At 39.2% G+C, this 25,709-nt stretch overlaps 1 protein-coding gene across 8 annotated transcripts in view; it reads left to right on the top strand.

The window, feature by feature from the left end:
* Positions 1-15,457, top strand: part of C3H2orf76 (chromosome 3 C2orf76 homolog) — a 92,760-nt gene extending 77,303 nt beyond the window's left edge. For 5 of the 8 annotated variants that reach the window (XR_013172658.1, XR_013172656.1, XR_013172657.1 and 2 more), the window contains 3 exons: positions 275-356; positions 9,820-9,951; positions 15,147-15,457. Coding sequence is in view for 3 of the 8 variants with exons in the window: in XM_077153558.1 (XP_077009673.1) it covers positions 275-356; positions 9,820-9,896 (159 nt within the window). In the remaining 5 variants the exon portion in view is untranslated. The other 3 variants (XM_077153558.1, XM_077153559.1, XM_077153557.1) reach the window with 3 other exon arrangements.
* The last annotated feature ends 10,252 nt before the right edge of the window (positions 15,458-25,709 follow it).

Genomic DNA, 25,709 nt, shown 5'->3' with positions numbered 1-25,709 from the left:
TTTGTTGAGAACAGGCAGCTGGTTATTGGGGTGGGGTGGGGGGCCTGTGTTTGACCCCAGATCTAACTCCAAAGTCCTTGCTTACAGCCCCGTCTCTCCAGGCTTCATGTAGTATGTAGACTGAATATATTCTCCATGTGTATCGTATCTGTTTACTCTCCCATTAGATTATGGGCATGACCCAAAGTAACGATTCTCATGTCTTTGGGAGGTCTTACTAAATAGGAAACATATACATACTAATAAAATGCAAATTTTGTTACCTTTTTTTTAGACAAATGAGCTTGTGTTGAGTTTGGAAGATGATGACAGCCTCCTGTTAAAAGACAACAGCACCATGAAAGCAGCTGGGATCGGTGAGAGAGGGTGCCTGGCTGTAGCTGCGGGGGCACTAGTTTTCTCGGCCTGTTGGCAATGCCTGGCTGATTATATTTGTAGAGCTCACTGCAAAGTAAATGCTCTTCTAGGTGTTCTTTGCACTACCTGATAATTAATCCAAGGAGGGGGAGAATATGATGGACATTCAAATCACTTGACTGAGGGCAGGAGATATCTGCTCTCCACGTGTTCAGAATGCAAATCGTTCTTTTGAGAAGGGCCTTGCAGAATCCCACTGAGGGTTATCTATGTGATTGACAGGTTATTAATGCCATATCTGCTTGCCTCTTATCAGCGTCATTTGAACCTGTGGTTGGAGAGAAATAGGCACGGCAGAACTAATGTGGAATAATGGAGTGAAATGTCACAGGTCTAACATGCAACGTAGTTTCTCAGGGTCATCCATGTTATTCAGGGCTGGCCAAATCATATTTAAGATAGTTGCCTAGTGTGCAGAGTAGAAAAATTACCCAATTTAGCCTTTCCACCTGGAATATGTGTGTAGTTCTGTTTTAAAGAAATGCTCTTTGCCTTGCTTTGTGACCATTAGATGTCACTCTAATTCTACTTGTCCCTTACGATAGTCTGCCAATAGAAGGAAGGATGATTTTAAGAGATGCTTGAGTGGTTAATAAGGCTTTCTGCCTCTGACATACCTTTGTGGTCAGTGGATATGCTGAAACATCTTAAGTCACTCTTAACTTCATAGTTATTTGTATATGTTGGTTAAGGAAGAGTCTTAAGTGGACTCCACATTAGGAAGCTTTTCAGTCTTTTTGATAGGTGCTCTATTGAATTATTTTAGTTCCATATATCATGAATTCATTTTCTTTTTCTTTTTTTTTAAACCCAGCTTTATAGATATATAATTTCACAGACCATAAAATTCGCCTTTCTGAAGTGTACAATTCGGTGGTTTTTAGTACGTTCAAAGTTGTGCAACCATCACCACTCTCTAATTCCGCAACCGTCACCACTCTAATTCTAAAATATTTTCATCAGCCCCCCCAAAAACCCCGTACCCATCAGCAGTTATTCCCTAATCCTTGGTAACCACTAGGTGATTACTGGTAACCAATAGGTGGCACTAATCTACTTTATGTCTTTATGGATTTTCCTATTCTGGGTATTTCATATAAACGGATCAAACACTATGTGGCCTTTTTTGCCTGGCCTTTTTTACTTAGCTTGTTGTTTTCAAGGTCCATCGATAGTTGTGGTCACGTATCGGCCCTTCATTCTGGAAATTCATTTTTGAATGACACGTGACTAAAGTGAATTTCTGACTTATATGTTTTTTAAAAAAGCGTCTTATGAAATCCATAGGCTTGTTTCCTCTGTTTAAATCTACACTATTTGCTAGAAATAGATTCTTTCCATATTATGAATGCATATGTCTGATATTATTATTTGGAAAACATTTTAAAATTTGGCATTAATTTTTTGAATGTTCTCAGCAGGTGGCACTGATATAATTGAGGCAGATGGCACCTAGAACTTAACCCTACTTGTTGTTAAAACAAATTATAAATCTGTAATAAATATGACAGACTGGTATTGATACAGTAATTGATGTATAAATCCATGGAACAGACTAGAAAATCAAAAGCAACAAAAAAGCTAAGAGTTCAGAATATGGACATGTCAGATGAGTGGGGAAAGAATGAATTAGCCATAAAATAATGTTGGGCTATTGTTGAACCATTTGGAAAAAGAAAATGTTAAATACTTATCTCAGTTTTTATTCCAAAATAAATTCTAGATGGATTAAATATTATAATGTAAAAAATAAAACCGAGGAAATAATAGGAGAAAATGTAGATGAATAGTTTGTAATCTTTTGGAAAAGCAGCTTTCTCCCACATGGCCTTAAAGGCAGAAACAAGGTGGAGAAGTGGTAGATTTGGCCACATAAAAAATAGAACATGTAAACAGAGTTAAAAGAGAAGCAACAAGTGTGGGGTGATGAAAAGTTTTGGTAATGGATGATGATAATAGAAGCACAACAGCATGAATGTAATTAATATCACTGAATTGTACACGTAAAAATGGTCAAAATGGCAAATTTTCTGCTATATATGTATTAACACAGTAAAATTTTAAAAGCTAGAGAAGCGACAAACTATGAAAAAGTATTTGCAGCATGTAGGACAAATAGGTGGTTTTATAAAGAACTCATAATTAATATGAAAAAGATGAGCAAAATCTTTTGACAGGAGAAAATTAACATATGAAAAAAGTTCAGCCTTATCAGTAATGAGAGAACTGTACATTATAATAGATACTGCTTTATGAAGTCGTCTGTAAGTGGTGGAGTAATAGAGTCCGGAGCCAGGGTGCTTGGTGTCAGAAGCTGAATTATCTGTGTAACCTTTGGCAAGCAGCAATTATTATAAGATTAGTGGCATGAAAATTAAAAAAGTTTCTATCTAGGGGAGGTCACGTTGCTGGGAGATAGATACTCTCGTGGACTATTGTTGGGGAAGTTCTGTGACCTCTGACTTTCTGTAGGTCAGTTTGACGAGTAGGATGTTGCAATCAAGACTTCCTTAACTTTCTGTCATTTCTATTGCTGAGCAAATAGGTGTGGGCTTCCTCAAGCTCTGTGACTCCCCCGAGATTGTCTTCAACCTCCAGAGGAGTGGTGGGTGAATCACTGATGTAGAGTTTTATTTCTTCAGTGGAAATAAGAATATAGTATATGATCCCATTATTCAACACTGTGTATATTTACATCTTTGCATGTGTATATGGAAAAAAGACTAAACACTAAAGTGTTAGAAATGGCTTCTCTGTGTTGCCAATAATTGATTTTTTTGTTTTCTTTCCGCTGTATTTTCTACTTGTTCTTACGGCGATTAAAAATTTTTTCTAGCATTTACTTGCATTACTTAAATATTAAGGAATTAACTTTTAAAAAAGAATAAATTCTTAATGTTGAGAAAATTGGGTTGAATGAAGGCTTTGCATATTATTTGCTTTGTGACCTGACTTGCTGAACTTCAATTTTGTTTTCTGTAATAATGGGAATAAATAAACCTATTTCAGAGGATTGTCATAAGGGTGGAGTAAAATAAAGTATATGGAAAGCATCTGGGCACAATGCATGCGAAGGCCCTCAAAAAATACTTGTTATTTTATTATTTGGAAACCATTCTTTATTTTTATTTTTTATTTCTTTTTTTGTTTGTTTTCTTTTCTCTTGTTTTTTTTAAGAATATTTTTATTGGCAAAACAACATACAAACACAAACATTCTTAACGTACAAACATTCCGTACATGATGTACAATCAATGGCTCACAGTATCATCACATAGTTATATATTCAATATCATGATCATTTTTTAGAACATTTGCATCGCTCCAGAAAAAGAAGTAAAAAGAAAAAAAGAAAAAATTCATAAATACCATACACCTTACCTCTCCCTCTCATTGAACACTAGTATTTCCATCTACCCAATTTGTTTATCTTTATTTTTTTACTTTTTCTTTTGTTACTACCCAATTTATTTTAACTTTTTTCCCTGTATTATTTCTTCATTTTTTTAATCCATATTTTTTTACTCATCTGTCCATATCCTAGATAAAGGGAATATCAGACACAAGGTTTTCACAATCACACAGCCACATTGTAAATGTTTTATCTTCACACAATTATCTACAAGAAACAAGGCTACTGGAACACAGCTCTACAGTTTCAGGTACTTCCCTCCAGCCACTCAAATACACCATAAACTTTTTGAAAAGGAATATCTATATAATGCATAAGAATAACCTCCAGGATAACCTCTCGACTCTGCTGGAAATCTCTCAGCCTCAAACACTTTATTTTGTCTCATTTCTCTTTTCCCCCTTTTGGTCAAGAAAGTTTTCTTAATCCCTTGATGCTGAGTTCTAGCTCATCTGGGACTTCTGTCCCATGTTGCCAGGGAGATTTACACCCCTGGGAGTATGTCCCATGTAGGAGGGGAGGACAGTGGGTTCCTTTGCCGTGTTGGCTTAGAGAGAGAGAGAGGCCACATCTGAGCAAAAAAAGAGGTTCTCTGGGAGTGACTCTTAGGCCTAAATTTAAGAAGGCTTATCCTGTCCTTTGCAGGAATAAGTGGAAACTATTCTTGAGAAGGAGATTGGCAAATGTTTTGAGTTTATTAAAACGTGGAGTTGTTGGTTTAATTGTCAGTTCAGACTCACTTGTGTGATGGGGCTACCCGTAAAAGTGAGAGTCAGATCCCTCTTTTTGTGGCTTTCTTTTTAAGGCCATAGGTTTTTTTTTATTGGGATCAGCTCCTTTTCACATGTTCTGCTCTAGTCTCACTCTCCCCCCACCTCCCCATAGCCCACCCCTACCCCTGGCAAGCTCCGCAGCTCTGGCCACAGGGCAGCTCCAGTTCCCTGCCTGGAGCTGTGTCCTCTCCTGAGGGCTGTGTCTTTGTTGCCTTGGCCAGTGCTCCTTCTCTCTGGGAAGGAGAGGACGGTTTCTGGAGGGCAACAGATAATTCTAAGTGGGACTAGATTTGTGAAGGAGATATCTGAAGCATGTGATTTTTCTAGGGAATTTTCCCTCCCTTGGTGCTGTGTCTTATTCAGTTTTTAAATAGAGTTGGCTTACGAGAAAAATTCTCAGTCATCACTCTATCCCTTTGAACTACCTGATCTTGCCGCAGAGTTGTCACTCCAATATCATAGCCAGTTGTCATGGGAATAATGCCATTGGAACAAATTTATAATTTTGACTTTTTTGCAGAAGACATGAAAGGAAAAGAAAGGCTGTGAGGGGAAAAATTTGGGGGGTAAGACTTGTTTGCAGATTCCTTTTCACATGGAAAAATTCTCCAGTTCATACCTTAAGTCTGCACTGCCGATACCTATGGCATATTCTACTCCTGCCATTACTGGAAGTTTCTGCTTCTGGATTTAGTACAAAAATAAACAGAAAAAATGATTTGCCTTCTGGAAGGAAGAAGATTTTGCCTAGAATAGTTATTTATAATTTAAAGATTTTTCATTTTGTGACTTTGGCAATTAATAATTATAGTTTTATGAACACCTATTCTCCTAAATAATAAATTTGCTTGTAATGTGAGTATTTTTAGTAATATTTATCTCTCATATTTTGCTACATTCTACTAAGTACTATCTTTTGAATCATCTCTGGTTTAGGAAAGAATTTGTGGCAGGGAAATTTGTCTAAAGCCAGTCGACTTTTATAGGAACTATTTTAAAATGAGATACAGTGGGCCAAAACCGTAAGCGATAATTTGAGGGAGTAGTTCCTGGCAAGCCAGGTTCTGTACCAACTCCAAAACTCTCCTGTGGTTCGTTTTCGTTTCCAGTATCACACCTGTCATCTGCCCACAACCAGAACGCATTCCCGTGCTTTGCACCGTTTGGTTATCTTTCACGTTCAGCTAATATCAGAGGAGTCTCTGACTCTCCCTTCTTTATCGGGGTCATGTTTAATTTGTGTTTCTTTAAGGTTTTGGTCCTTTTCCCGCTGTTCTTTGGGTAGTGATATCTTAGGGCATAATACACATTTTTCTTTCTTTCTTTGATGGTATGTCGAGGTACCCATCGTTAACAGCGATGTAGTCTGGTTTTCAGTGAAAAGGTAGTGGGCCCAGGGGATTTGGGATTCTAGAGCAAGGGAAGGGATCATAGAGAACACCTCCATAGATTGTTCTTCCTTTTTGCCCTCCCCTCGCCAGTGTGGAAATTGCAGGCATGCATCTAGTCTATCAAAGGTTGGACTTTGCTATTTATTTTCTTCAGACTCAGATCTAAAACAGATATATGAAGCAAGAAGAAAATAACAAGCATTATAGTTGTAACCTCTCTCTGGATTGCTGAACTCCTTTGGTAAAAACTTAGAAGTATAACTCAGCTGTGAAGAGCTTTAAATGACTTGTAGATTAGAATTTTGTGAAACTTAGCAGGATAGGGTTATATTTCTGGAGTGAGAGAGAGCATGAAACTTTTGTCCTTTTGGTCTCAAGCTGCCATGTAAACTAGACCTGTTCCTTCACATATTTTTTTTTTGCAATAACCTGTATTAATGTCACATTAAAATCTTCCCTGATTGTTAATATCTGTACCACAAGTCAGTGCATGTTTATGTTTCAGTCTGGTTTCTGCAGCAGCAGTTGCTGTGCCTGATATAGGCACACCTAATTTTATTGCGCTGTGCAAATACCGCGTTTATTACACATTGAAAGTTTGTGGTAACCCTGCACTGGGCAAATCTGTCCCAGCCATTTTCCAACAGCATGTGCTAACTTCATGTTTCTGTGTCACATTTTAATTAAGGTATTCATTGCTTTTTTAGACATAATGGTATTGCACACTTAATCGGCTACAGTATAAACAGAACTTTCATATGTATTGGGAAACCAAAAAATCCATGTGACTCACTTTATTGTGAAATTCACTTTAGTGCGGTGGTCTGGAACTGGCCTGCAATATCTCTGAGGTATGGCTGTACTAATTTGGTGCTGACGAATGTGAGGCTAAAGACTTAGAAAACACCCATTAAATATTTGTCGATGGATGGATTTCTTGAGGTGTTAGTTGACGATTTTAATGCTTCACATTGAATTTTGTAGGGTTTTATACTTAAAATTATTTTTTTAAATATTTTATCCTTTAGATTTATTTTTCTTTTTTTCTGTTAAAAATGAGTGTGTGCACATGTGCGCACATACGCCTGAACTGTTTGCAAACGGTATGCAATTATTAATTTTATATCCAAAGTTTGAATGTCCTGGCTTGTGTTCATTTTGTGGAACTTGAGAGTCAGTGTTAAAATGATCCTCAAATGTACTTGGAGGGTTCTGACTTCATTTCATTTGATAGTAAGACGAAAGGATGAGCAGGCAGTGTATTTGTTGGATTTTTCTATTGCACATTCATTTCAGTCACATGCCAAGCTTGGAATTGTGCATCCGAGTATACTGTGCTCGCAGCACATTTAATTTAAAACCAGGCGCCATAGGGGACCAGCACACGGTAGACTCCCCGAGCCATTTTAAAGAGAATCTGGTAAGCAAGACTTTAAGGGACAATGTGGAAAGGCTGATGGAAAGGTCTTGAAAATCTTCTGTGATTCATTTCCGCTTAAATTGGCAAATAAATATACAGCATAAGTATATAATAAAATCATTATCTCAAACATTTTCAACTGAGTTTTAGGTTTTTAAAATATCCTATCTCTATTTGAGACCATATTACTGAAAGCTAAAATCCATTTTATGTTTTATTTTTTAAAGGGAAACATAAAAACCATTTAGTCATTTTTTAAGTTGTGTTGCTTTCCAGTTTGCTAGTGTGAAAGAAAACTAGTCAGCTTGAAGTATTTGAGTTTAACCCATTTGTCATTTTAAGATCGTGTTTCTGAAAAAAAATGCCATTGTCTGAAAATAAGATCTCTACCCTAGATTATCTCAATTTGAGTGTGTATTATGAACGATGGCATAAATACTATATAAAAATGGATTGATCTATAAGTTAATGAGACCCAAGAGAGCTTACTTGTCCAGATGAAGTGCTTTGTCAGTCCTTTCCTTATATCAGCTTATTCTGAGCCTCTTATTACATTACTGAAATGCTGAACTAGCCATTAGTTTCTCAAAAGAAGTATAGATAATTGTCAGCTGCAGGAAGTGAAAATGGCCATTACATATAGCATGGTGTGCTAAATGTGGAGTGCTACGTGGTAGAACTCTTCGTAAAAGGAACACACAGATGAAACTCTTCTCTGTGGTGCTTTTCCTCATTTTCCATTAGAATCACTTATTGCTGTGATAGGTCCATCTATGGCCATGCTGCCCTTAAAAAAACATCCTCAGGAACTTTTTACATTTATGAAAGAAAGAGCTCCCAGTATTTCATCTTTGAATTCTGAATTTTTTGAAGCCCCCTTTTCAACATATCACTGACTCCAAGTGCGGAGCCTCTTGCTGTTCTTTTAAATGCTGTCTTCTTGTAAATTTGAACTCTACATTAATTTAATGTTTTATTCAGGGTACATCTGTTTACAGGCTCTCTTCATTGATTCCCAGTTTCTCTCTACTATGTCCCCCCGCAGGTTCAATATGATGAGAGTTTGCAATCTGACTTTCATTGCCTTAGATTAAATTTAATCTTTGAGGTATAGTAAGACTAGAGTGAGGATATGAGACCAGAGGTGATTTTATTTTCTTCTCCCTACATTTCTATATTTTCTACAATGAGTTTGAGTTACTTATGATTAAGAAACATCAAATCCGATATTCTTAAAAATAGCAAAACATTTTTAATGAAGTGTCATGCTAAGTTCTTTAATTTTGTTCTTTTGTGATAAATTCTGATGATGAGATGACAGTTGTTGAACCGAGAGACCAGTGTAATCCTCAGCACCCTTAATTATTATCCGGTTTATTTGTCTTGCAGAGTTTACTTGTCTGTTTTTAGAGTGTATGTTAATTGAGTGCTCAGTATTCATTACAAATATCTTGTCTGTTTTCTTGTCGTGATTCTGAAGGCCCTTTTGCTCTTTCTGTAAGAGCCAAGTAGACTGAATTAACTTCTGGTTTAATTTAAAAGACGAATGTGGAACTTGTTGGCGCAACACCTTAAAGAATTGCATGTTTAATAATTGGAAGGCTTTCCATCCGGTTTGTCTCCAGCCTGAATTAATAATGTTGCTGACTTATTGTTTTAGAAGATGAAGTCCTTGACCCACTAGGTTGAAAGAATTGTGACTGTTCTGAACCTTGTGTGTCCTTTAGCTATGCCACGTCCCCTGTGAATAATTAGAGGTATTTGAAGGTATTGTCGTAGAAGCCAATTTGTGTCTTTCACTTTGCATGTTGTTGAAGCCTCATGAATTAGTCATAAGCAGGGCAAAAAAATTAACTTCTTCAGACACATATTTGATGGGTCATGAGGGAGAATGTAAAGTGATCTGTAAAATATTCTACTGATCCTCTAAGTATTAAATAATTATACCTACAGGCTAATTTCAGAGAAAAAAATAGAGTTGCGTTTTTTTTCCCCCTCCTTCAGAAACTAAGTAGCAGATTGGCAAAAAAAAAAAAAAAAAAAAAATCAAGTTTATCATTTTTTGGGACTGTAAAGATGAATATAAATGAGTCATTTTGTGATTTCCTGGAAACCAGATTCTTGTTTTAGGTCCTGTTTTTAGTGTTTTAGGTTATTTTTCTTTTTACTTTTAAATTATTTGAGTTTTAAATTCTTATAACTACAACTTAAACTTCTTGTTGACTTGGTGAACTGTCTTGTACCACCAAGCAGCTCATTTATAACCTGTAACTAAAATGCTTAGTTATTTTAAGCATATACAGCAATTCTAAAACATTGACTCAAAGCAATGTGGATTTCTATACTTGTTTAAAATTTAGCTTTACATCAAATTTTGGTCCATTTTCTGTTTTTCTTTTTTTTCAGCCAATGAAACTGAAATTGCATTCTTCTGTGAAGAAGATTATAAGAACTACAAAGCTAATCCCATTTCATCCTGGTGAAGACTTCATACAGACTTCCTTTTTGCATTCCTGCAGTAAGCTCTTTATTCCACTAGTGAGTTTTTCAAATTGATAAGTAAATCTTTTTAAAAATATTAATCACAGGATCTGCTATTTGAACTAAAATCTGTGGTTGAGTTTTCTCTCTCTAAGTCTCATTTTGGTTGCTTTCTCATTGTAAAATAATAGATTTACTTGTGAGGGGGAAAAAGTGCAAGTTATTCAAAAATCAAAATGAGTATTAGTTTCTTTAGTCATAATTTGTTATTATGACTTAATAATAATCCTAAAATTATTTATCCTTAATCCTAAAATTAAGGATTGGGGGTACACGGATAGTTCAGTGGTAGAAGTCTCACCTGCCATGCAGGAGACCTGGGTTGAATTCTTGGCCCATACATTTCCCAAAAAACAAACAAACAAGCAAAGAAAGAAAGAAAACAGAGAAACCAACAAAAGTTCAACAAATGGTGCTGCAATAATGGGATACTCACATGGAAAAAGAATAAAATGTGACCCTGGCCATACAGCATACAATAAAAATTTAAAAATTTAATAATTAGGGGTTATTTTGGTGACTTGCATGTTGGATTCTTTAAAAAGATAAGACTTAAGTCATCCTATTTCATATTTTCTCTATAGTTTTCAATTAGAGCAACTCTTTACTGGCCTCACCTAACAGAGATCATAAAAGTCTATTACAGCCATCAATGCCATCTTTTAACTCAAGAAGTGATACATACCGCCATCATACCACCATCTGCAGACTGAATTGTGTGTATCTTAGGGAGGTTTTATGGTGTGAGAGTGTTACTTCTTTTCTTCTTTTAGTATCTCAGCCTTTACAAATAACCTCGCTGATTTTTTTTTTTTTTTCTGAACTGTGTTTCCTGACTTCGGGAGCAAACTATAATAGAACCAAACTCATTTATTTGGAGAGAGGAGATTGCAGGATGTATGCACTTCTCAGAGAAAAGTGTTCATTGAGAATAAGAGCCACAGCCTAGAAGATAACATTCTTTCAAAATAGCAATATATCTTTGGGTCCTGATAATGGCTGACAACAAGCACCTGAAAGTGAGAGCGTAGTAGTTTCAAAGAGGACTTTCAACCAGCTTGTACCTAATCAGGTCTTCTAGAGAGGTTAGTTGACTCTAGAATTACTCCATGAGCCCTTAACAGGTGTCAATAGGACAGACTGGTCTCATTGTGGGAGAATCTCACTTAAGAAAAGTCAACCAAAAGTCTGATTAACATGAGCAGAACATTCTTTACTTTGTTGGAAGATGTAATAGAACCTGCTTTAAAACAAATTCTATTTATTTTATTTATATTTTCATTCATTAAACAAAGTGCTGAATGCACAAATGACCTAGGCAATAAAGATTAAAGACATATAAAAAATAACAGAAGTAATAAAGCATAAAATAAGATAGTTTCTGCCCTGAGTGGTGGGGAAAGGTATATATAAGCAAGTAATTTTAATGCCTTAGTGGTGAAAACTGCCATGGGAGAATTGATGATGGCATATTAATTCTGTGTGGGAATTCAGAGCTCTTTTATTTATTTTTAAGAAATGCTGCTTGAGCATGTCTTAAAGGTTAAATAGGAATTTTTGCTTGTAGAGAAGAGAAGGAAAGAGCTTGGAGTTTTCAGTAGAGAGTACAAATTTCAGTGGACTGGAGTGCTAAGTACATGGAGTAGAGTAAAGAAAGAGGAGGCCATCAAGGGAGATTATAAAAGGATTTATAAGTCGCATTGGGAACTTAGAACTTTATCTCCTAGGTAGTTGGGAGCCAGCAGAAGAGTTTAAGTAGGTAAATTACATGATCAAGTATGAATTTTAGAAAGTGAGCTTTGACAGCAGTGTCCAGATGGCAAGAAGAGAGGAAGACCTGTGTCACAGATAGGTGGAGACTGAAAGTCCTGATGTAAGGCAGTGGCCAAGGGGAAGGAGCAGAGAGGAGATGTTCTTGGGATAGTATTAACATTTGATCAGGCAGAATATGGCAAGCACTGTGTTAAGTACCATGCATATGTTACCTCATTTAATTTTTATCCTTACTCTTTAGCCTTGATAGTCACTTGTCTATTTTATAGCTGAGGAAATCGGGCCTCAAAGAGTAAAATAATTCACCCAGGCCAGGTAGTGCTAAATTCTGACCCTCATCCATTCTGCCCCTTGGCCTCCCAGTAGAGGTGTGATATAGAGTGACTGATAGACTCTTTGGGACTTGGCAGTGGCTGGGCAGGAAGAGTATAAAAGAGTGGAGGCTTCAAGTCTTATTGCTGGAGTGATGAATTGATGGTGACAGCATTAGCCCAAATACGGAATTCAGCAAGTAGAACAGATTAAAACATATTCCATTTGTTCCTTTTGCAAACATCCAATTTACATACAAAGGTTTCTATTTTATGTAAAATTAAACAGATCTTTACCTGTCATTTTCTTCTTAACAAACAGTGCAAAAATATGTTTCTCAATCCCTTTTTTGATGTGTGTGTATGTATTCTCCTTATTATAAAAGTGGTATATAGGCTATTTTCCTTATAAATACAGAAGAAAAAAATTAAAATATATATTATGACTTTAAAGAGCTTTTACCAGGAATGGAAGATTGATCAAAAGTAGAAAACCTGTCAACTCACAAAATCTATACATTCAAGGGGGAAAATATGCATATATCAATAGAAGTTGAAAAAGCATTTGATGATATTCAGACTCATGCATGACTAAAATGTAGCAATAGGAAAGGTTGGCTTTAAGTGATGAAGGCCACCCACCAAATACCTACTTAATGGAGAAGTGCTTGACCCAACCTGCGAAACACATACCATACCTGATAAAAATGACCACATTATAGTACTGGTCAATTTGGTTCTGCAGGTCTTCTTGCAGCCAATACAGTAACAGAAGCAAAGCAATAAGAAGCACGAATATTGAAAACAAAGAGATGGAACATTCATTTGCAGACAATTTGATCATAAGAGAATCAACTGACAAATCACTAGAACTAGTATTCTGGAGTGCTAGATAATGAACCAAAATAAAATGTGCACAGAAACTCTAAAATGTTATTAGAGGACAGAAAAGGCCTAAACGAGAAGAAATATTACCTGTTTGTAGATGGAAGATTCCGTGTTGTAAGGATGTTGGTTTGCATCTAACCTGTAATTTAGTGCAATCTCAATCAGAACCCCAAAGGATTTTTCTTGGCACTTGACAAACTGATTTTAAAATTCCTTTAGAAAAGTAAATGTGCAAAAATAGCAAAGATCAGCTTGGAAAATAAAAAAAGATGCTTGGGCAGGGGCGGATAACAAAATATAAAGCTGTAGTCATCAAAACAGTGTGGTACTGATACAGAAATAGACAAAAAGATGAAGGAAATAGACCAGAGTAGAGAACCTGGATATAGACATTTAGTATATAATAAAAGTAGTATGTAGTATATAATAAAAGTGGTATTAGTGTAGAAAAGAAGGGCTGTTTATTTAGTACATGGCTAGACCTTAAAACTGATGAATTTCAGGTGGATTAAACACAAAAATACAAAATGACAAACTTGTTAGCAGAAAGTAGGGATTTTGGCTAGGACTCTGGGGTAAAGAAACCTTCCTAAAAGGCAAAATCTAGATGCTGTAGTGATCTTCTAAATTTGCATATCAAAATGAAAAACTGGGTTGCAAAAGGCCCCATAAACAATTGTTGAAGGACAAGAAAGACCAAGAGAAACTCCTTGCACTCACAATAGACAAAGGATTGGCTTTCAGAATATATAAAGAACTCTCACAAATCAACAAGAAAAGGAATGTCCAACAAAAGGGGGCACATTTTGTAAAGGGGAAATTAGTAGAAAAGAAACAATCTATGGCTTATAACTTTTGTGAAAAGAAGCATATCCCGTTAATCAAGTAAATTCAGATTCAAACATCCAGCTACTATTTTCATTCATTAAATTGGCAAAAGGTAAAGTGTTTGGTTATTAAGTACTGGCAGTGACATGTACCTACAGTGCTGGTGGGAATGTAAATTTGTATACAGTCACTGAGGTAAGCAATTGGTGGCAGCATCTATTAAAATAACAAATGCACATATCCCATTGATCCAGTAGTTCCTCTTAGAATTCATCCCCAAGGAATCCTGTCATACCTGCAGAAAGAAGCATTTATCATGTATCCTCGGCAGTACAGCCACATCAATGTTGTTTTGGCGCTGCAGACCCCAGAGCCCACAGAGGCTAAGCATCCTGCCCAAGGCTTGGCATCAGGCCAAAGTGTACCTTCTTCTGGCTTCAGAGCCCGTGCCTCCTAGTCTTTGTAAACAAGGAGAGTCGGGACACAGAGAGATGTGCTTGGGAGGCCAGGAGGCAGGGTTTCTCAGGGTGCTTGCTTGGGACCCTTTCTATATGCATTTTCTTGCCATTCGTGATTGTAGAGAATTTACATTCTCTTCTCGTGCCAAAGGAATTTACTGGCCCTAGCTAGGCCTAGATTTATGTGTGTTTGAGGAACTTGCAAAAGATTTTACTTTCTCTTCTTTTCCAGCCTGTTCCAGACACACATAGGAGGGATGATGGTGCTCCTGCTGCTTGGGCCACCCAGAGAGGTGGCCTGGCCTGGGCCCCTTGGGAGAGTAGCTGCTGACTGCTGAGGAGGGGAAGGGAGGGGAGGGGAGAGCACATGTGGGAGGCACGTCTGGGATTGGGGAACCACTTTTTAAATCTTCATCTGCCTGGGCTGTTGTAACAAAGTACTATACACCAGTGGCTGAAAGAACAGACTGTTATTTTCTTGCATCTCTGGAGGCTGTAAGCCTGAACTCAAGGTGTCAGCAGGGCCACACTTCTTCTTGAAGGGGAGAAGCCCTTCCATGCTCCCTCCTGACTTCTGGTTTGTGACCAACAGTCCATGGTGTTCTTTGGTTGGTGGCTGTGGCAGCATTGCTTACTCGCTGTCTGTCAGCAAGTCTTTCCATCGCTCTGTATCCAAATACCCTCTCCTAACAAGGACACTGGTCAACCTGCACTAGGGCCCAGACTTATCCAGTTTTACCTAATCTTAACTAATATCATCAAACCCCTATGTGCTGATTTGAATCTTGTGTACCCCAGAAAAGCCTTTAATCTTCATTTAGTATTGCTGGGTGGAACCTTTCTGATTGTTCCTATGGAGACATGACCCACCCAATTGTGGGTGGTAATTTATGATTAGGTGGTTTCCATTGACTTGTGTCTCTACCCATTCAAGGTGGGGTTGCTTACTGGACCCCTTTAAGAGAGAACCATTTTGGAAAAAGCTTGAGAACCCATGCAGCCAGAGACCTTTGGAGCTGAAGGAAAACACCCCTCGAGGGAGCTTCATGGAACAAGAAGCCTGGATAGAAGGCTAGCAGACGTCGCCATGTTTCCACCATGTGCCTTTCCAGCTGAGAGAGAAACCCTTAACTTCATCAGCCTTTCTTGAGTGAAGATAACCTCTTCTTGGTGCCTTAATTTGGACATTTTCACGGCATTAGAATTATAAACTTGCAACTTAATAAATTCACCTTTTTAAAAGTTGTTCTATTTCTGGTATTTCACATTCCGGAAGCTTGCAAACTAGAACACCCTATCTACAAGTACATTCACATTTGTAGGACTGGGGTTTAGGACTAAAATGTATCTTTTGGGGGGACATGATTCCATTGCATATGTGCATGTATGCGTACATGTCTCCGCGTGGGTGCTTATGCCATGGGGTATGTGCATGTGTGTGTTAGAGGAAGGACTCTGCTGATTTGAAATTGTTAGGTACTCCAGAAAAGCCATGCTTTCTTTTCTAATCCAGTCTTGGTGGGGGAAACATATGGTTTAGGGAGAAAACTTCGGACTGTTTCCATAGGAAATGTGACTCACCCAATTATAGGTGTGAACTTTTGATTAGATGGAGATGTGACTTTTCTCACTCAAGGTGGGTCTTGTTACTGGAGTCCTTTAAAGGGGGAAACATTTTGGAGGAAGCTCACATGTTTGGAAAACAGTTGCTAGAGAGCTGACACAGACACAGATATTTGGAGATGCTTGGAGCACTGACAGAGCAGATGCCTAGGCACGGACATGTGGTGATGCAGAGCCCAGCACATATCTCCATGTACCTCCCCATGAAATGCTGAGCAAGCCAGAACCTAGAGCTGTGTCCCAGAGTTGCTAAGTGAAGGTCAACAGATGCTTAGAGAGGAAACTCCTGGCATCAGAAGCTGGAAGAAATGGAACCAAGGACAAAGACCAGCAGATGCCAGCCAAATGCCTTCCCATGTGACACACAGTGGCCTTTCTTGAGTCAAGGTATCTTTCTCTGGGTTCCTTATTTTGGTCATTTTTATGGCCTTAGAGCTGTAAATTTGTAACTTAATAAATCCCTTTATAAAGGCTTTTCCATTTTTGGTATATTGCATTCTGGTAGCATTTAGCAAACTAAAACAGGCTCTAATGATCAATTCTGGCAGTTTTACCTCATTTTCCTCTTAGAAATGCTTATGTTTAGTCAGATTAGACAAGGTAATGGAAGTAAGTAGAATATTCACTTCATTGTTTGCCTTTTGTATTTTGAATTCCATCCTGAAGACAGTGGGCCTCGGGTCTTTGCAGACCTGGGAAGTGTCTTCTCTCTAACATGTACGTGGCTTTCACAGTGACCACAGCGGGACACCCCGTGCTGCTCTCCACCCTTCACTCTGCACCTCCAGCCTTCTGGAGTGGGGTGGGAGGTGAGGAAGGCACAGCTTTGGACTTCTTTTTCCATCTGAAGAGATACATGTATTCAGTGGCTCAGAACCGAGACCCATCCCCTATTCCTTCATGTGCATTCTGAGTTATAATAATAATAGTAGAGTTTGGATAATGATCTTCAGAAACTAAGTTTTTGGACCACCAAGTAGCCACATGATCGTGTAACGATTTAAAAGAAACATGGGGCATGTGCTAGGCTGCTCCAAATTGTGGGTCTTCAGGTAACAGTGACCCCACTCTCATCTTTACAGGGCTCTTTATGCGAATGTTCAGCAAATAACGTTATTCCAAGGCCAAAGATTTAAGGAGAAAATCCATTTCCTGTCCCAGATGATGTCATAGGACTGTTTGGGGGATACTGCCTGAGAGACTTGAGTGTTTTCACCCACATGTTTTTCCTTTTTTTTAATTTTTATTAACACCGATCCATACAACACGAACATTCTTGCCATACAAACATTCTAACACGGTGTGCAATCAGTGGCTCAAAATATCACCACGTAGTTCTATATTCATCACTATGATCATTTCTCAGAACATTTACATCATTCCAGAAAAAGAAATGAGGAAAAAAGAAAAAACTCATACATACCATACCCCTTACCCCTCCTCCTCATTGGCCACTAGTATTTCCCTCTACCCAATTTATTTTAACATTTGTTCCCCCTATTATTTATTTATTTTTAATCCGTATTTCTTATTCATCTGTCCATACCACAGATAAAAGGAGCATCAGAACAAGGTTTTCACAATTACACAGTCACTTTGTGAAAGCTATATCATTATACGATCATCTTCAAGAAAATGGCTACTGGAACACAGCTCTACGGTTTCAGGCACTTCCCTCTAGCCTCTCTAATACACCTTAAACTAAAAAGGGGATATCTATATAATGTGTAAGAACTAAACCTCCAGGATAACCTCTCGACTCTATTTGAAATCTCTCAGCCACTGATACTTTATTTTGTCTCATTTTTCTCTTCCCCTTTTCAGTCGAGGTATTCTCAGTCCCTTGATGCTGAGTCCCAGCTCATTCTAGGATTTCCGTGCCATGTTGTCACGGAGGTTTACACCTCTGGGAGTCGTGTCCCACATAGAGACAGGGAGGGCAGTGAGTTTGCTTGCCGTGTTGGCTGACAGAGAGATAGGCCACATCTGAGCAACAAAAGATGTTCTCTGGGGGTGACTCTTAGGCCTAATTTTAAGTAGGTTAAGCCTATTCTTTGCGAGGATGTTTCATACAGGTGAACCCCAAGATTGAGGGTTCGGTCTATCAATTTTGTTATCCTCACTGCTTGTGAGAATATCAGGCCTTCTCCAAAGGGGGAGGTTGAATTTTCCCTCTTTCTCACCATTCCCCTAAGGTCACCCACATTTTTATTAAGTCCAACGTGTGGGAAAAATGCCTCCACCCATAACAATGTTCTCGTGGTTGGTCAAAGCCGGGGCACTGATGCTCTCACAGGACTATGGCTGGTGGTAGGGGATGATGCCTGCAAGGCCTTCTTCCCCTCCATGGCCACTTGGTGGAAACTGAGAGCTGGAAAGTCCCAAGAGCTGTTGTCTTCAATCCTTTTAGTGTTAAATTTTAGTTAGCACAGCACAACAATCTCATTTAATTTTCTGATTAGTGTCCTCCCTCCTCCCTCTCAACTCCCAACTTTGAGCGTAATGCCTTCAGACTCTACATTGCCTCCCCACCTCTCCCTGTTGCACACACCTCCAATGCCCCCACTCCCACCCCACCTTGTTCCTTAGCGAGGTGTAGCTTCTGGCTCACTGTCACTCTCTCCAGTGCCCCTGTCACAATTCATTATAGACCTAGACAAGCATTCTGATACTTTGGGGTATCTCAGGCCACTGACTGGCTCAACTACAGTGTTTTTATTGTCTCCTGGGCCAGCCATCTGCCCCTACAGCCATACCTTAGCCACACTCATCAGCAATAAAGCAATATGTCCCCAGCCTCCTGTTTTCGTTTCCACACCACGGGTTGGTTTAACAACAGGAATTTATTCGCTCATGGTTTCAGAGACTAGAAGGCTTGCTTCCTCCCGGGGTTGGCATCTTCTGGCTGGCCTACAGTCAGCAATCTTTGGGGTTCTTTGGCTTTTCTGTCTCGTGTCAGTGCACATGGCACCGTCTTTCCCTGTTTGTTCTGAGTTCCATTGACTTCCAGCTTCTGGTTGCTCCCTGTGGTTTCTCCCTTTATGTCCAATTTTCTTTGCTTATAAGGATCTTGGTCATATTGGATGAAGGCCCAGCTTCATTTAATTTGGGCACAGCTTAATTCACAGCATCTTCAAAGGTCCTATTTATGAGTGGGCTCACATAGGGCCAGGGGTTTGACCTGAACATGCCTTCTTTGGGGGACGTGATTTGGTCCCCAACACCTCCCATTCTCTGACCACTACTTTCTGACTGTCCATCTCTTCCCTCTTCCCCACCTCCAGCACCAGACCCCACCCCTTCCCCATCACCACCACCTAAAATCCGTTGATCCTCCCATCTTTTCACTGTCTCCCCTGAAACCTATTTTAGATCCTCTGGTCCTTCATCATAATCCTTTGTGCAGACTTTCATTTTCCTTAGCCCTTCCCCAACTTGGTCACCCCACCCCACCCCACGCCCAACACACACACACACACACACACACACACACACACACACACACACAGTTTAATTCCACTCTCTGTCTTCTCCACATCTGCACTGGAATAGCTACACATGGCTGGAAAAAAACCAGTGCTGACTGACCAAGCTTTAATTCATGACCAAGCTCAGGTAAGTTCCCAGCCCCACCTTGAATCTGTTTCTACCAGCACCTGCATTGTCATGCAGCTGACAGTTTCTCTCTGTCATGCAATTCCCACGTATGCCTGGAGGCAATCCTGTGTCTCATATAAGGGCTTTTTTATCAACTGGAAAAAAAAAGGCTGTGGTGGTTATTCATAATAGGCAAGATAAGTGACCTAGATTGTCATTTGTTTCTGTTTGAACTGTCCCTGGAAAGCCGAGTAGAAAACTGAGCAGTGGATTCTACAACTGTTCAAATTACAGATCCCTCTCTCCCACTTGCCTTAAAGCAAAGTTGCTTGTTTTAAAAGTGACCTAGAAGTGAACTTGTGGTGACATTTAAAATTATACAAATTGAAGAAGGCAAATGGCACACTTTCACATGTACTGGAATTATTTATCTTTCTGTGTTTGCTTTAGGCGGGCGTGATGAGGAGGAGATAGCAATGGCTTTAAAGTCCGACAGCTCTGGGTTGGAAGAATGTAAACGCTGACATTAGCTTAGCCATGTGTCCTTGGAGAAGCCGCTCAATCTTCTGGGCTCAGCTTCTCCCTCTGTTAAATGGGGTAATAATACCCACCTCACAGAATTGTCAGAGGCTTCAGCAAGATGGCCTGGCTTGGTGCCTGGCCTACAGGTAGCCTATTTTTGGGAGAACAGTCATGTTGTTATTTTACTAAAAGAGACTATTTACTAATCCCATCATACAGGGAAAATTTAGACACAGAATGAGAGGTTACCCCACATCACACATTGTGTGATAGGGCCAGGTCTTTCCTGGCACGTCAGATATGTGTTGCTCCTTGCCACTTTTCTCTCCTAAACTATCAGCTCCAACTCCTCAGCTCAGCAGTGCTCTTGGGAACCAGGGAAGGAAGCATTTTTCATTTTCCAAGAATCTGTCCCTTCCCAAATTGGCCCTTGGATGCAGTTAACCCTAAACACATTACCGGCCAAACATTCCATTTCCATATCTCCTTTCTTCTGGTTGGAGTTTTTCCCATTCAGGAACAATGAACTAATTAGCAATTTAAAATTGCATTTGTAAGAATAAAAGCATCCCTTTATTCTCTAGACATAGCTTACTAAAATGGAGAGGTAGTTGAACAAATGGGTACAGAGATTGCTAATGGGGGACTGCTCCCCATTTGCCCACACCTTCCCTCTGCCAGCCACCAGGTGTCAGCAGAGTCTGCCGAAGGCCTGAAAGCAGAGGCAGAGATAGGCTGGGCCGTTTGTTAATGACTGTGATTAGTGGGTGGGTTGTCCACCTATCGAGTTATCTAGGAGTACTTTAGCTCGAAGTCAAAGCTTACAGCTTGTAAATAGTATGGAGTGTTTGTACTGGCATGCAAAAGTGGTCATGGATATTTTAGAACCTCACCTACTCTTTCAGACCAAAGGAAGAAAGATTTTTGTCCAGAACCTAAATTTTCTGTAGCACATAATCTAACTCAGCCTGTCTGGATAGCTCATTTGAACAATCGAAACACAGGGAGCCCAGAATAAGAATGAGGGCCTTTGATCCTGTATAGCTTAATGTAATGCCTGGATACATCCTAGAATATATTAAGCAGATAATCAAAAGTATTGGCAAAGTCCCTTGAAGGATGGGAGAAAAAATATGGAACTATTAAACTTTACCACCGGGGAAACTCCTGATACTGTGTCACACATTAGTGACACCCAAATCAATAGGCCAAGCCCTTGATCTTGAGGCTTACTCTTGTATAGCTTATGTAGGTTAGCGGAGAAGCTTAGCCTACCTATAGGTATGCCTAAGAGTCACCTCTGGAAAACGTCTTTTGTTACTCTGATGTGGCTTCTCTCTCTGCCCAGCTCTGCAAGTGAAATCATTGCCCTACCCCCTACATGGGACATGACATTCAGGGGGAAAGTTCCCCTGGCGGCATGGGAGATGACTCGCAGGGATGAGTCTGGCCCTGGCACCATAGGATCAACAATGCCATCCTGACCAAAAGGGGGAAAAGAAGTGTAACAAATAAGGTATCAGTGGCTGAGAGAGTTCAAATAGAGTTGAGAGGATACTCTGGAAGTTGCTCTTACGCAAACTTCAGTTAGACATTGCTACCTATTATAACTTGATAACTCCTAACCAAACCATTCCAGCCAATCCTAGAGAACACCTGAGGCAATATATAAGATACTACAAAGGTTCCATGCACTAGGGTAACTTTCCAGAAACTCAAAACCTCCAGATGGGGCCCTGGACCAGATAAGTCCTGAAACCTAGAGGGGCCAGCCTCTCCAGAACATCAGCTAGTTCCATCTCCCTACCCCATATCATTGACAGCCCCTTCCAACTTGAAAAAGTTAGAATGGGCATAGACCAAATATCCCTAAAGAATGGGAGAAAGATCAAAGGTGGTGGTGAAGTTATACAGAGAAGGTCGGGTATAACAAATGAGTATGATTGCTGAATCATTATGTTGATACTTCTTTTAGTCTCCAGTATCCTAGAGCAATTAGAAGTAAAAACCTAAAAGTGTGGAACTGTAACCCATACCAAACTCTGAAATCTGTTCTACAACTAATTGATGTACTGTGCTTTGAAATTTATTGCTTTTTTGTATATATGTTATTTTTTCACACAAAAAAAAGTCGATTGTGATGATAAAAATATATCTATTCCTTCTGGCCTCCAATGTTCTGGAGCAGCTAGAAGGAAAAATCTGAGATGATGGTATGGTAGCCCATGATAAATTCTGGGATCTGTCCTGTAACTACTTGTTGAAGAGTGCTTTGAAAACTATTGCTTTTTTCTTTATTTGCTTTGTATATAATGTTATATTATACAATAAAAAAAAAGTCTTTTAAAAAAAGTGGTCATGGAATTGCTACGACCTGAAATTTTACCTGTAAAATAAATCTTACATGCTGATGCGGAAGTATTGCAAAACCAATCCCTAAGTTTAGTCATTTGTACCACTATAGTCTTTCTTACTTCCAAAAATACTGTGTCAACATGGTTTGGAAAATGCCCCTGCTTATTTGTTGAAGATTATCTTGTAAAGCTGAGGATTGAAAGGTGTAGCAAGAAGTTTTTGTTTGGACTTGGGGTTGGGTGGGTGATGATTACGATGCATTTAAAATTGTTTTAAAAGTTTGTATTGTGGTAACATGTATATATCATAGAATCTGTCATTTTAGCCATTTTTAACTGTATAATTTAGTGACATTAATTATATTCACATTGTTGTGCAACTGTTATTCACTATCTAGTTCCTGAACATTTTCTTCATCCCCCCAAAAAAGCCTCTGCACCCATTAGCAGCCACTCCTCAGTCTTCTCCCCTCCCCCTCCCCTGGCAACCACTAATCTGCTTTCTGTCCCTATTGATTTACCCTTTCTAGACATTTCATATAAATGGAATCTATATAGTATGTGGTCTTTAGTGTCTGGTTTCTTTCACTTAGCATAATGTTTTCAAGGTTCATCCATGTTATATTGTGTATCAGAACCTCATTCCTTTTTAGGGCTGAATAATGTTCTATTGTGTGTATAGCCCACATTTTCTGTTCCCATTATTCTGTCGATGGACACTTGTGTTGCTTCCACCTTTGGCTATTGTGAAGAAAGCAGTTTCAAGATATTCTTTTACAAGACAAACTTCGTTAAAAGTTTCCATATATACTGTTTATTATATTTCAACTTACTTTGTTTGGCTTAAGTGAGTTACTTAAACAAATTCCTTCCCTAACCAGTTGCATTAGAGAATCTGCTTTGGGGGGCTGGAAAACTGTTTTTGCATGTGAACGGCAAGTCTTAAAGCAGTTCCCAGAGCTCTGGGAGCAGAGTGACCCCAGCCACAGGGACATGGGAATGAGGTCTTCCCCCCTTTCTGAATGCTGGATGGTCTCACCATAATCAGGCAATGCTGACTCTTGAATAGCTTACAAAACCCTGTATTTGTTTCTAGATCATTTTGAAAATGAAGACATTTTGCTTTGAGGTAGTACACAGAATGAAAACCAGTTGGCCGCAGTGCAGTCCTGTGTTCCATGGACCCTCTGTGGTTCGGCTTGGGACTGGCCGAGAGCAGAAAAGTATTTGACACAATGGACTGAGCTGGGACTAGAAGCAGGGCCCAAGAGTGGGTCTGAGGTGGCAGGGTCTGCTTTATAGCTCCCAGACACTGCTGACCTTCTGCAGTGTCCCCAGATCAAGGGGACAGTACGGTTTATGAAGACGGCAATTTGCATGTGGTTCTCTGTTTCCTCCCTTCCTCTCATTCCAAGATAGTGGAGGCTTTTTGGTTTCCCAGCCCGGCAAACTTTTAGGGTTGAAAGCAGAAGTAGATTGAAGACAAATTCTTTCAGTCCTTGATGAACACCTCAGCTGGTCAGGGAGATTTTGCCAAATGGCTTGAGGTGGGGAGCTGGAGTGACTCTCCAAGGCTGAAAGGGGATGGAGGCACCCCCACTGGCAGGTGTCTGCATGTTGGGGAGGTGGCCTGGTCTCAGGGGAGAAAAACTGCTCTAAGCAAGCAAGTACCACCACTCAGCCCCAAAACCCCAGGCCTCCACTGGGCTTGGGAGCAGCCAGGTTGCCCAGCCTCTTGGGACCAGATGGATTGAGCCAACTGGCATCTCTAGGAAAGGAGTGTGAACTGAACACTAGTTTCCTGGAATACTTTGCCCCAGGACCTTTGCACAACCTTGAGGTGGGGGCTAGAGGACCACAATAATGACTGAATCGAATTTCAAGCCAGATAGCACTCATGATCAGACTTAAGAAACTAAAGAAATATGAAATTTCTTTCACCTTCGCATTTGTAATTGGAAACCAATTATACCAGATTGGTCCAACCTAGTATTGAAGGAAGGACAATGTAGCTTTTTGGTTTTAGTGGAGAGTTAAATGACCTTTTTCCTGAATTATGAAAAGATCCACAGCTCCCCCTTTATTTGAGAATTATTTTATTTTTACCAAATAAATTTAAAAGTACTATAGCACTGTAGTATAACTTGCCAAACCCTAACCAAAACCATTCCAGCAATACTAAAGAATACTAAAGAATAATAGAAGGGCATTATATAAAATTATACAAAGGTTCTATGCATTAGGGTAACATTCCAGAAACCTACAAACTCCAGATGGGTCCCTGCACCAGATAAGTTATGAAATGCTGAGCAGCCAGCCTCTCCAGAACATCAACTAGTTTCATCCCCCTCTCCCATATTATCGATAGCCTGTTCCAACTTGAAAAAGTTAGAGTGGGCATAGCCCAAATACCCTTAAAGAGTGGGAGAGAGATCAAAGGTGATGGTGAAGTTATACAGAGAAGGGTTTAACAAATGAGTATGACTGCTGAATCATTATATTGATATTTCTTTTAGACTCCAGTATCTTAGAGCAGCTAGAAGTAAAAACCTAAAATTGTGGAATTGTAACCCATGCCGAACTCTGAAATCTGTTCTACAACTAATTGTTGTGATGTGCTTTGAAATTTATTGCTTTTTTGTATATATGTTATTTCTCACACACACACACACACACACACACACACACACACACACACACACAATATTTTTTCTAGCCTCCAGTGTTTTGGAGCAACTAGAAGAAAAAATCTGAAGCAGTTGAATGGTAACCCATAACAAACTCTGAAATCTGTTCTGTAACTACTTGTTGAAGTGTGCTTTGAAAATCATGGCTTTTTTATTCTTTTGTTTGTATATATGTTATATTTAACAATAAAAACTTTAAAAAAAATTCAGTAGCATTAAAGGATTTATGTAATAGTTTTCTGACTTAACTTCTCTCTCTCTCTAGTCTCAGACCCCCCAAAACAATTATTTTGAACTCTTGGAGCAGTGTCTGCTGCTCTTTCTCTCCATATTTCATATTATAATGTTTCTGTTGCTTTCCTTGATTTGTTCTTTGTAGGCAGAATCTATTGACTTCCTATTGTGGTAGATGAGTATTTTGCTCTTTCACTCTACCTTCTTTACCCTGTTCTCACACTGTATTTAAACAGTTTTTAGTTAAGGCAATATTCATGTTTACATTGTTATGATGGACCATGATTATGGATCCTTTCTTGGGTATAAAAAAAAAATGCTGCCTGACACTGAAATAGTAGTCTGTATACTTCTATAAACTTTCCCCATCAGGTCAATCACGTACCTTTTATTTTATTTTTCCATCTGCTGAAGCATAGCAGATAGCTTTTAATTTTTTTTCCTTCCTTCTGGAGACCTCGGTCCGGCTCCAGTCCGGAT

This window comes from Tamandua tetradactyla, chromosome 3 (genome assembly GCF_023851605.1).
Source record: "Tamandua tetradactyla isolate mTamTet1 chromosome 3, mTamTet1.pri, whole genome shotgun sequence".
NCBI lineage: Eukaryota > Metazoa > Chordata > Mammalia > Pilosa > Myrmecophagidae > Tamandua > Tamandua tetradactyla.
This window is presented reverse-complemented; position numbering and strand designations above follow the sequence as displayed.